General features: G+C 35.9%; 1 protein-coding gene across 1 annotated transcript in view; it reads right to left on the bottom strand.

Moving 5' to 3' along the window:
* Positions 1 to 13,079, bottom strand: part of ROBO1 (roundabout guidance receptor 1) — a 764,830-nt gene extending 751,751 nt beyond the window's left edge. Inside the window, exon 1 of the mRNA XM_087861719.1 lies at positions 12,617 to 13,079. Coding sequence (XP_087717845.1) covers positions 12,617 to 12,725 — 109 coding nt within the window. The 5' untranslated portion in view covers positions 12,726 to 13,079. The remainder of the gene's footprint in view (positions 1 to 12,616) is intronic.
* Between the last annotated feature and the right edge of the window lie 282 nt (positions 13,080 to 13,361).

Below are 13,361 nucleotides of genomic sequence, written 5' to 3'. Positions count from 1 at the left end.
GGAGCCTGCTTCTCCCTCTCCCTCTGCCTGCTGCTCCCCCTGCTTGTGCTCTCTCTCTCTCAAATAAATAAATACAAAATCTTAAAACAAATAAAAAATCAGTATTAAAATTTTGGCTAATTATTGTCTAAGTTTCTAAATGGCTGAGTTTCATTTAGTAAGTCAATGATTTGGTAAAGATAAGGGGCGCCTGGGTGGCTCAGTCTTTAAGCGTCTGCCTTCGGCTCAGGGCGTGATCCTGGAGTCCTGGGATCGAGCCCCACATCAGGCTCCTCTGCTAGGAGCCTGTTTCTTCCTCTCCCACTCCCCCTGCTTGTGTTCCCTCTCTCGCTGGCTGTCTCTCTCTGTCAAATAAATAAATAAAATCTTAAAAAAAAAAAAAGATAATTCTAACACAGCCTCTTAGTTTTCCTCAAATTTTCTGAATCCACTCATCTTGTAATAATTTTAATTTTATAATTACAGTTTTACAGAAGGAGAAGAAATAGGACTGTTATCAATTATTACTTGCTGAATATTATTGATTCCTTACCAGAGCACGGCTTAAAAGCTGAGGATATATATACCCATATTCAAATTTGAGATAAGGAAGAAATTTCAAAATAGGTTTCAAGTCAAAGGTTAATCACTTGGTTTTCTTTTTTTGTTAAAAGTTAATCACTTGTAAATTACATTTTTTTTAAATTAGTGGCTAGGTTTTAAGAATCAATTTTTTATAATAATTTTTTATTATGTTATGTTAGTCACCATACAGTATATCCTTAGTTTTTGATGTAAAGTTCCATGATTCATTATTTGCGTATAACACCCAGTGCATCATGCAATACGTGCCCTCCTTAATACCCATCACCGGCCTATTCCACTCCCCCACCCCCCTCCCCTCTGAAGTCCTCAGTTTGTTTCCCAGAGTCCATAGTCTAAGAATCAATTTTTTTTTAAAGCAAGTACCCTAATATCTGCTAATGGTTAATTCATTATTTATTTACTTATTAAGGACCAGTCTCTGAAATGTGTTGCTAAATTGGATTTTAATATGAAGATGCCAGTTAGCTACAATTTAAAGGCTAAAAGTGTAAGAATTGATACTTATGTTCCTTCTACATGTTCCTAATTGAAGCACTCAAAGTTTTCTGAGAGTAGATATTATAAATGTGAATGGAGTCTGCTTTATTCCTCATAAGGAATGTTTAACAATAGAGGAGGGAAAATTAAGGTCTTTAGCAAACAGCTAATGTTGCCTAGATGAATATTTTAGATAATGAAGAGGAAGAGATAGGATCCCTTATGTTTGAGATATTTTAATCAATTAGGTTCTGTAAAGAATTTCAGTGACTTTGAATACTCCTATCCCTTCAATGTGTGTTTGTAAACATAAGTATAGACCCATCATGAGTCAGTGATCAGTGAAGTACAGTATACTTTTTAATCATGAATATCAGAAAAAGAAGGGGGGTGATAAATATGGGGACTGTGCAAATAAAACCAAGAGATCTTCAATAATTTCTAGCATATAAAATGAAAATATGTAGCAATAAAAATAAAATGAATTCTTGGCAAAGACTGAACAAATTTCTCTAATTTTTTTCTAGATTTAATCCTGGCATCATTTATGAGAATCTTATGTGATCTTTCAAGCAACTTTTCAGAGAGAAATACTCAGAGATTTTATGTATGTGTGTGTGTGTGTGTGTGTGTGTGTGTGTGCACGTATGTGCTATGTTTGCAACATATTTAACTGATTACCAATTTATATTTGTTAAGCACATCTTGACTCTTTTTTCTTTTTACAATTATTTGATATGAAATATCACCTATTTGTCAGTGTGTTTTATATTGTTTTGAGAGTGTAGATCTCAAAATACAAGGTAATTGTTTTCCTTAGCGTTTATCCCACAGTACCATATGAATTTATGTGAGAATTAGAGAAAATAAACATAAATAAGATTAAATTTGTAGTTTGATTTGAATTTTATTTTTTTCAGCCTACAGAAAATTTCTTATTGTATTAAAATATATTCTAATTATATTTGTCTCTTGCCAATGTATCTTTTGATGTTACAGACTGTAATAAATATATATCACCCTTCCTTTCACTGACATCTTTATGTTACATTTTCCCACTACATACAGTGATCTGGGTTCTGTACCAACCCAGCAATAGGCTCTCAGGAAACAGCTATCTTCCTGTTGGTAAATATTACAGAGATGAATGTACAACAGATTAATAGGCATTTTTATGAAAAGAAAAATTTAATATTAATAATCATACCAATAATCAATTATAATCACCACAATCAGAATCAGCAGTGTTAGAATATTTATGTCCAAAACATTATGATCAGTGTGGTAAACTTTCACAACTTGTGGGAGAGAACATAGTGTTATCTCCGTTTAACAGAAAAAGAGACTCAGAAAAATCATGCGAGTTCTCACAACCTCTAGGTGGAAGAATGAGATTTGGACCTGGGTATGTCTGTCTGCAGGGTATCTGCTCTTACAGACTCCATACGACATAATGATTTTGAAACATACTGGAGATTTCTTAACTGCTTTCCTCAAAATTAAATTTGGGTTTGCACTGACCATTGTTTTACTCTAACTTATGTATTACTTCTCATGGGAAATGCTTTTGGTAATTATTTTCATAATGACTTCATTTATTGAAGAAACTTCCTTCTTTCATGCAGTGACTGATGAAATGTCAGGTGGTGCTCATAGCCTTCTTGCCCATAAACTTTGTTCAGGTTACCATGCCACTCCAGGATGTTTTAACCATTAAATGGCTCAGGTTAGGGGCACCTGCTGGCTTGGTCAGTTAAGTGTCCGACTCTTGATTTCAGTTTAGGTCATGATCTCAGTATTGTGAGATTGAGCCTTGCCTTGGGCTTTGCAGTGAGTGGGGAGCCTGCTTAACTCTCCCTCTCCTCTGCCCCTCCCCTGCTTGCACTCTCTCATATGAGCAAGCTCTCTTTCTCCCTATCTCAAAACAAAACAAAACAAAAACAAACAAACAAACAAAAAAATGGTTTAAGTTAATGGGCTGCCTAATTGTCTTCACATTATAGCTCACTCTCTCAATCCACTTCTCAATTATACTTTTTTTAAGAACCACCATCTCTTCCCTCTGTCTCTATTTCTCTCTGATTGTAACAAGGCTAGAGATTTTAATGCTAATAATTTCGTGGATTTTTTTTCTTCACAGAAAAAATGAGAGATGAACCAAGACCATATTACTTTTGAGCATGCTCAGCATTTTCTTACATTAATTAAACAACACCAAAGTGACATATAGTGTGAAAATCTTAATGATGAGAGTGTTAAACAGATTCATAGAAAAAAATGTGGCTACACTGGCAGGGATTTTGGACAAGTTACAGCAATGATATATTCATCACCACATTTCCTTAGGCACACTGTTCTACTTCGTTACACTGTCCAAAACTAACTAAGCTGTAGCACATAAAAAAGTTTAACACTTCTGTAACCTAAGAACAATTTCAAATAGCAAATAATAGGTGGTTGGTTTCTAAGGTGGACTAGTGAACAGTAAAATTTTGAATCTTTCTCTTTTTGAAAATACGTTTTCAAAGACATTATATTCTTAGGTGTGGCTTTATTATACCCTTGGGCTAAATTTTTATGACTTCAAATCTCTAATTTTAAAATCAAAGTCAGTTGGAAAATAGTAGTCAACTGACAGAAGTAAGCTACATAGCCAAATTTGTGGGCTCACATTTGTACCATAAGGAAAAAAAATCTTATAGTCTCCCTTTCTTTTAGTCTCTTCAAATTTATTCATAAATATGTTAGAACCAAAACATTATATTTGAAAAAATTACAGAGGGGTTGGTTAAAATCATCATGGTGCCTGGGTGGCACAGCGGTTAACCGTCTGCGTTCGGCTCAGGGCGTGATCCCGGCATTATGGGATCAAGCCCCACATCAGGCTCCTCCGCTATGAGCCTGCTTCTTCCTCTCCCACTCCCCCTGCTTGTGTTCCCTCTCTCGCTGGCTGTCTCTATCTCTGTCAAATAAATACATAAAATCTTTAAAAAAAAAAAATCATCATGGTGGAAAGTTTAGGGTAATTTCTCTATGGCAAAGGCCAGGATGAATGTTGGATTTACCAAAACTGAGGTCTCCTCATCCTGTTCACCCTGTTGGATTGCTCACCATTTTATAATATCTGTACACATTTAATTCCTATTACTTGTATCAAAATGAAATCAAAGTTGTTGTTGTTTATTATTTTGAAATTCTGCTTCTGTAGAATTTTAACCTTTCAGTGTGGAACTGTTTGAGAACGGATTACCTGGCAAATTGCTCTTCTATTCATGTGCATGACAGCTGAGTTCAGCTGTTTTCTTAAGCATCTATGAAACAGCTGAGCTCTTTCTCCTGGTCCCCAGATTTGAGACTAAAGGAGCCTGAGGCGACAAAGTTCATTGGAATGCATATGATCAAGGAATTTACTTTCTCTTCATCTGCTACAGCTTTAAGTTATTGACCTCTGTGGCACAACTATGGGTAAAATCATCTATAACTCTCGTTTCCCCACCTTCTCCACATATATATTAGCAACTATCTGCACCATAGGGGTGTGTTAGAGGCTCAGGGCAATACAAAATACAAAATAGGCAAGCTCCAAATTGAAACAGCAGTCTTACAAACTTAACTACGGGTAAAGTCTTTATCTGTCATCTGGTATTTGTATTCATCTTCAGACAACAGGCAAGCAATCTGGAGAAATGGGATGAAACAAAGTTGCTTTTATGTTGCTACAGTCCTTGAGTTCCTCGGGAGTAGATAAAATGATTTGGTGTCAGCCACTGAAGGCCGCTCATATTCTGCCATCAGTTAAACTTGGTTTTCTGAACAAATAGGAAAGGACAGAGGTAGAACAGGCCTGTGGTGCTACATTAATAATTTCATTGTCTATAAAGTCTATTATTGTTTTACTAAAACCAGAGTTCAACGAAATTCTTGGTGTTTTAAAAAATATTATTTTACATATTATTAAAATAATTTATTATTTTTTAAAAAATATTAATTGAGCTTCAGCCCAAATGTATCTCAGCTTCAGCTCAAACATATCTTAAAGAAACAAAGCAATAAAATTGATATGTGTAATCAAATTCATTTTATTTCATTCTGTTTTAGCCATAACTATTAAAGAAGGCTCACTGTATCTTTCTTCTATTAAAAAATAATAGCTTAAATATCTGAATTACTCTGTATCACCTTGAGTTGAATGGAAAGTGCCTGAATTGTCCCACTGAAATCGTCCCACTGACATAAATCATATTTACTTCAGCTCTAATTTACAAAGAATTAATGATAGAGAACACACTCGTCCTCCAGAAATGCCATACCACAAATGACCGTGGGCATGAACACTATATTGTTCTCCTTAAAACAAAATGTGGCACGCTTTCCAGAGTTTCACTGTGATACACTGCATATTTTTAAAGTATCATGATAAAAGGTCATTCTCTTGAGAAATCATCTCTAGTGCAACTGGTAGTTCACGTGGTTGCAGAAAGGAAGATCTGCTTGCAAAGGAACAGTGTCAGTTATATGTTATGACATCCAGGTCTGCCTTTTTATCTTCAAAGAAGCACATTATGCTCTTTCTCTGATAGGGCCCAATCACCCCTGTGGCTCCTCACTGGCAAATCCTATCGGTTTCTCATGTTTCCCAGTTGTCTGCATTCTACTGTCAGTTTCAGCCTGTTGCGGTTTATCTGGGATACTAATCTCTGACTGGAGGTAACTCACTACGTACACTTTAGTTCAACATAAATCTATTGATTTTTTGGTATCAACCTCATTATCTGATCAACATTACAAGAATAATTTCTCTTCGAGTATAAAAAAGAAACAAGAAATAGTAAGATTCTTGGAACTTTGTATTGTGGATTAAAGCTAGATGGTATTTTAACTTGTTGAAATGGTATTTCTTTACAAGAGGGTTTTCTCCAAAGTTCGTAAAATGTGAAGAACTGGGGAAGAAAAGAGACAAAGAATAAATGGCGAAACATTGTTTTTCAGTAGAAAAAAATATAAGCCTATTTAAATGTCTCATAGTTTTACAAAACTAGTACTCTTAAAGAAGAGTTAGAAACTGTTTTTGCAGCCATAAGCACTTGGGGGATTGTGCTGTATCTGATATTGCCAATAAAGGGGCAAAGATGAACATAAAATTGGAGAAAGAGTAATGGTAGCAAGTTTTGTGTTAAGCTTTTAAGACTTTATTTTAAATGATTGCAGAACATCTCTGAAGGACCCTGCCCTGAATAATCCTAATATTTCAAAATTTTACTGTAATAAACATTTGACCTGTAGCTACTAGTAGAAGAAAAGGAGTAGATGGTTAAAAATAACTCAAGAGAGTTCATTTGAAAATATTCAGATGGGAGGTTAAAGTAAAATATCAAAATAAGAAATGCATTGTGGGGGGGGATGCCTGGGGGGCTAGGTCAGTTAAGCATGTGTCTTCGGCTCAGGTCATGATCCCAGGGTCCTGGGATCTAGCCCAGCATTAGGTTCTCTGCTCAGCGGGGAGCCTGCTTCTTCCTCTCCCTCTGCCCCTCCTCCAGCTTGTGCTCTCTCGCTGGTTCACTCTCTGTCTCTCAAATAAATAAGTAAAATCTTAAAAAAAAAATGCATGATATATTTGGGGGGAATTTTTTTTGTTTTTCCCCTAGAGGATAGAAATTTTGGCAATCTTAAAGAGAAGTTGCAGTGGGCATGCGTGCATGTCTGTATAGCAGAGAGTTCCATAAATGAATGGTACAAATTAAGCTTAAGGGTTTTCAGCCACAGCAAGTTGTTTCTGGAAATATGTGTGTTCGGTTTACAAGTTTAGGGACAAGAATGAAGTTCACACTTGGAGCATTTGTATAAAGATTTTGGGAATTGTCTGATTAAGATAGAGATTTAATAATGTGATCCAGCTCTCTTTTTTCTTTATCCATAATCCTTTTTTCTTTCATTATAGTTTTGTAGAATTCTATCTGCAAATTGGATAGAAACATGAGATTACTAGCACATTTCTTAAAATATGAAATTACAGAATAGAAAGGACAATGTGGATGCTCATACCTCTCACATGGCCATTCAGAGGTGGCAATGAAGAGATGGTATACATAGATTCACAGTTCTGAGGCTTCATCTTTTTGAAAATCTCCTAGAAACTTTATTTTCCTATAATACATTGAAAGCCTGCCTTTCTAATTTTGGGGGAAAGAATAAATGATACAAATATGGCACTTATTGTGTTGAGTTCCACTTGTATGAATCTGAACAATAGATATCACTTCCTTAATAAAATTCTTTCCAAGTCATTGTTGCATACTTCATTTCATTCTAGCAATGATTTCCTTTCTGTGTTCTTCCCCGCTTAGACTATTATTTAACACATGCTATTTTAAGAGGTTCAAATTCTTTTCCTAGTAGAGTCTACTACTAAAGTTTTTGTAGTTGTGCTTGTTGGTGGTAGTTTTTGTTTCTACATGGTTTGTTTAGAAAAGATAAACATACTAATAACTCATTCGTTTTTCTTCTTTGCAAAATAGTGGGTATTTATTATGTTTGATTTATTGTTATCTACTTTAAAGACTGAGGAAGCTAGAGATAAGCATATTTTATAAACTAAAATAACTATAAAACTAAAATAACATATATACCATTAAGGTATATATGTTATTAACCATCGATGTACAGTAAAATTAGTGTTTTTTATTACCAATGTTCTATTTCTTTTCCTTGTCATATTGTTGTTGCAGTTCTATGACATAGCGACTTACTTTTTCCTTTATAAAAATATTTGTTAAATTATTCTAAAGGATCAAATCCATCTGTCTATCTATCTATCTATCTATCTATCTATCTATCTATCTATCTATCTATCCTATGACTATGATCCATGGACTTTTCCATGGATAATATGGCTGCTTTAAAAAAGAAAAACAAGGGACACCTGGGTGGCCCAGGTGGTTAAGCCTTTGCCTTGGCTCGGATCATGATCCCAGAGTCCTGGGATCGAGTCCCACAGCAGGCTCCCTGCTCACCAGGAGATTCTGCCTTTCCCTCTGTCTCTCACCACCCCCCACTAGCTCGTGGTGCTCTCTCACTCGCTTTCTCTCTCTCTCTCTCAAATAAATATATGAAATCTTAAAAAAAAAACCAAAACTGATATGTTTATTTTTAAAAATGGTGAGAAAAGCCTTAAAGAGCATTTTATTTATTTTTTTTTTAATTTTATTTATTTATTTGACAGAGAGACACAGCGAGAGAGGGAACACCAGCAGGGGGAATGGAAGAGGAAGAAGCAGGCTCCCAGCAGAGCAGGGAGCCCCATGCGGGGCTCGATCCCAGGACCCTGGGATCACACCCTGAGCTGAAGGCAGACGCTTAACGACTGAGCCACCCAGGGGCCCCTTAAAGAGCATTTTAAAAATAAGTAGAGATTTTATATAATAATAATACCTAATGAAAATTCTCCTTAACTTGGAGCATTTCTTTTTCATTGAATTTCTTTTGAAACATTGTTTAATCAAAAAATATTTGCTGAGGGGCACCTGGGTGGCACAGCGGTTAGGCGTCTGCCTTCGGCTCAGGGCGTGATCCGGCGTTGTGGGATCGAGCCCCACATCAGGCTCCTCTGCTATGAGCCTGCTTCTTCCTCTCCCACTCCCCCTGCTTGTGTTCCCTCTCTCGCTGGCTGTCTCTGTCTCTGTCAAATAAATAAATAAAATCTTTAAAAAAAAAAAAAAAAAAAAAAAATATTTGCTGTATAACTGTCTCTCCTACATTCTATATTAAAGCTGAGGAAAGAAACAGTAACAAGAGAGAGTTCTTGGCTTGTTGGAAGTTATATTCTATTAGTGGAGAAAGAAACATAGAAATAAATACATTAAATGAAGTTAGACAGTAAGTGCTATAAAAAAAAAACCGAACTAGAGGATTGGGAGTTAGATGGCATGTAGTTCTTACTAATCTAAGAAGGCCTATTTGAGTTCTTGTTTTGAATCATAATGTATATAAATCTGTACAGTTTTTCACCAAATGTTACATTCAAGCATTTTTTCTATGCATTATGTCTTAAAACTCACTTTTTAAAAAAGATTTTATTTTTAAGTAATCTCTACACCCAACATGGGGCTCGAACCCACAACCCTGAGATCAAGAGTTGCACACTCCATTGACTGAGCCAGCCAGGCACCCCTCTTAAAATTCACTTTTAATGGCTGAAAATGATTATATTTTACAAGATCTACTACATTTATTTATCTTTCTTTCTATATTTTACATTTTACATTTATTTACTTTTTGTAAACTATTATTTTATAAACTATTTTTTACTTTTTGTAAACTATTATTACCTTTTGTAATAATAGTTTGATGGATATTTTTGCACATAAATACTTTTTGTCAAAGAATAAGACCATATTCAATAATTGTTCCTATTCTAAAGAATTTACTTAAATTATATATATATAGAATACTAATTTATATATATAAATTTAATTTATAATATATATATACTAATTTATACACTCAAATTTGATTGGTATGAACCCCCCACAAGAGACTATGGACTCTGGGAAACAAACTGAGGGCTTCAGAGGGGAGGGGGGTGGGGGGATGGGCTAGCCTGGTGATGGGTATTAAGGAGGGCACATATTGCATGGAGCACTGGGTGTTATACACAAACAATGAATCATGGAGCACTACATCAAAAACTAATGATGTACTGTATGGTGGCTAACGTAACATTAAAAAAAAAAAGAAGTCAATGAAAAGAATATTACAAAACAATTGCAGTTTCTGACAAAAGCAACAACGAATATAAACATTCTAGGATATTCGGATCCATACCCAAACTTGTGAATTGATGTTCTCTGGAAATAAAAAATTCTGACTGAGATTTCTTACCTTAACTTTCATTGCTGCCATATAAAGTATATAACTCTCAGTTTATTAGAAAATGTAATATCCCTCCAAACATATGTCACTAATTCCCTCAGAAGAGATCTATTTAGTTGAATGTAAGCTTTCTATCACAATTTACTTAATGGTGGGAATTAACTGATCTGTATTCTCTTTGCTGAGATACTCTATTAGCTGAAAAATTCTCAACAAATTCCCTCCGCTCTCCTTACCCAAACTATGTAGAGCAAGGGTGCGCTTGGATTATTCAATTTTGTATTTCCCAGTGGTTTATCTAAAAAGTAAAAGGCTACTGGGGATGTACTGTATGGTGACTAATATAACAAAATAAAAATTATGTAAAAAAAGAAAGAAACTTAAATAAAAAAATTAAAAGTAAAAGGCTGAAACATAGTTTAGGATTTTGTATTGCCTCCTGTTTTTTTGTTTTATTTTGTTTTGTTTTGTATTTTGGTTTTATTTCTCCTCTCTTTCTTTCTTTTGAAAACTACCATAGTGAAGGCCACAATAGTGATCATAATACAGGAAATTACAGTGTAGGAACCCCCTGAGAAGTCAAACAATCTAAAGACAGAAAAGTGTACCTCTACAGTAAAAATAGTTTATCATAATTCCATCCCCTTTCTTCTGAACCCATCTTCATCCTTAATTTTTCCAAGCATTTTTTCCTTCAAAATGTTTTTTTTTAACTTTGGAAATTTTCAAAATTGCTATTTGTAGCTTGCTACTGGTCCTATAAAGATATTTATTCATGTCCAACCAGAAAGAAGACTTTGAGAGCGGGGGGACCCAAAGCTCTCTCGGGGTTGGTTATAGGTTTTCCACAGTTAGTTTTTTTTCTGCGGGAGCTTTGCACAATGGACAGGACCCTGAATTAGAGGTCTAAACACTTTGGTTATAGAGTTGTGTCTGTAAGTTAACTGGGTGAATATTCTGGAGCCAGTCATTCAACTTTTTGGTGTATTAATTTCCTCTTCGTTAAATGAAAGTATTTGTATCTATCCTTGCTAATCATGAGATTATTGAATATATATTGTCTTGTAATGGATATGAAAATATTATGAACTTATAAGGCTACCCAGGCAAAAATTATAACAAATATCATGGACCAGAGTGATTGGATTTTAGTCCAAGGTGTGTAGTGAAAGGGGTGAATCTTGGACTTTGGGGAGAAATGAATTCCTCCTGGGGATACACAATTTAGACTCCATGGTCATACCTTAGAACACTGGGAGGAAACATTAAAGCAACTTACATGGGCAGAGAAGAAATGGTCAATAAGACCAATCACTTATTTGTAAATATCAGACCTACAGGTAAGACTTCTCTGAATCACAAGAAGCAGAACGAAGAGACAGATTAAAGGGAAAAAAAGGAGTAAGAGAAAGGAAGACAAAACATCAGTCACAACTGATCACTGAGAAATCTGACTGGAAGCTGAGTCGTTAAATCGGCAACTTTTCCACCTTCAGTGGCTTCCAGTTCCCACTGATGTAGCCATCAGAGCATTCCGACTCCTACTCAACTCAGTAAAACAGAGCCATGAATTGGCCAAAGACACGACTGAAGCAGAAGACATAAGCTTAGCAATTAGCTTTAAGGTTACTTAGAATCTTCTGGAGGGAGTTCCAGTGAAATAAGCTCACTGGCATGCCTCCTCTGAACATTCAGTGACATGGAAGAGAAGGATTCCTCTTCTCCAAACAGATTTCCGGGTCCGTTTCTGTATCTCTTTTTTGAAAAGAGACTTCGAGAAGGGGAAAACTTCTTCTAAAATTGGCGAAGAGGAATGTATCTACATGTCAGCTTTCTACACACACACACACACACACACACACAGAGAGAGAGAGAGAGAGAGAGAGAGAGAGAGAGAGAGAAGTGGGACCTCTGGTGGCCAATAGGATTTGGTAAAAGGGAGAAAGGGCAGTGCCTGGGTCTGGCCAATTAGCTCAGACGGAAACAAATATCAACTCCATTTCTCTCTCCTCCAATGATACCAGAAAGAGATTCAGTTCAAAAACTACAATAATAATTTAAACACTATATACCTTAAGTACATGAACAAATTTAATAGTGAAATTGTGGAGGTCTTGCATTTTCATACTGAGAGAATGAAGAACTAAATGTCTCGGCAGAGCGATACATTTATCAACCTGCAACTCCCAACTGTAAAGCAGATTCAACTCTTTAAGTCATTCAAATCAGAGCTCTATGACATTTGCTATTTCTCATTTTCCTTTCTTGTTACCCTCAAAACCAAATGCGTATATGTAAGAATTTTATTACACGGTTAGCACCCAAACCTCCACAAATGTCAGCAACATATTGGAACTTTAGGAAGAGGTGATGTTAATTTACATACGTGGCCTTTGGATCTATTTGCTCCGTCTTTACAAGTGTCAGGAATTGTAAGAGTTAATGAGGAAAGCCAAGCAAAAGTCTTGCAGTGAAATCCAGAACAATATTGCAGATGTGTGGAGCCCACAGAAGGTGGAGCCCATTTATTCTGCATGCATATTTAATGTGTAAAATTATTTTTAAGTCTTAAAACAACCTCTCGGAAATGCTGTGAACTGCAGAGCTAGGCATATCCGATGCATTCTTAAATATAAAGAAGAAAGATAAGAAATGCACCAAGAGTAAAAAAATCCTGGTTACTCACGATTCTTTTCACCTCTCCACCTTGACCCAGCTTTCATTCTGCCCGAGACACCCGCAGGAGAAGTTATTTCTGCCATCGAGAGCAGCAGCGTCAGTAACAGCACAGCCATGCCAGGTAAAAATAACCTCTGTGGAGAGTCCTGTCACAGACGAACCTGAGGCTTTTCCTGGGACTAGAAACCTGGAGCCAATCCTGTCATTTCACTCAGCAGAAATGCAAAAACGCTGTTTTCCCCATAAATTTTGAAAAAGCAGGTATGTTCTCATCAGGCTCTCGATTTGAATTATGCAGGAATGTTAAAAAAAATTAGAAGGGATGTAAACCCTTCCTCTATCCATAAGCAAAATGTCAGGAGAGATAAGCTGACAATTTTCTCTGGTCTCTCTGCAGCTACCAGTTCCTAACCTGCTCCTGCCAACTCTCACTTCTTCCAAATGTTTGTCAACATTTTTCATAACATGATAACAAGAAGCAGCTGAGATTTCAGCATTTTCCCACCTACCCATTCCTGTACCGCAGATTATAGTACTTGACAAACCTGAATATTTAATTTTGGCACTGCAAACACACCTCATTTCAAACAGAGGTGGTTGTGAAGGAAAGGGGGGAAAAACACTTGTTCTCAAAACTCTATCTAGCGTCTTAAGGAGGGATTAGGTATATAAATATCTGCTGCTAAGGCATGATAAAAATACCTCTGAAAAAAGGGAGTGGTAAACAGTCATCTTTCCAACTTAGCTTGCAC

The sequence above is a fragment of the Ursus americanus genome, chromosome 4 (genome assembly GCF_024610735.1).
Source record: "Ursus americanus isolate L20-20 chromosome 4, mUrsAme1.1.p, whole genome shotgun sequence".
NCBI classification, from domain to species: Eukaryota; Metazoa; Chordata; class Mammalia; order Carnivora; family Ursidae; genus Ursus; species Ursus americanus.
Note: the sequence above shows the minus strand (reverse complement) of the source record. Positions and strands in the feature narration are given on the sequence as shown.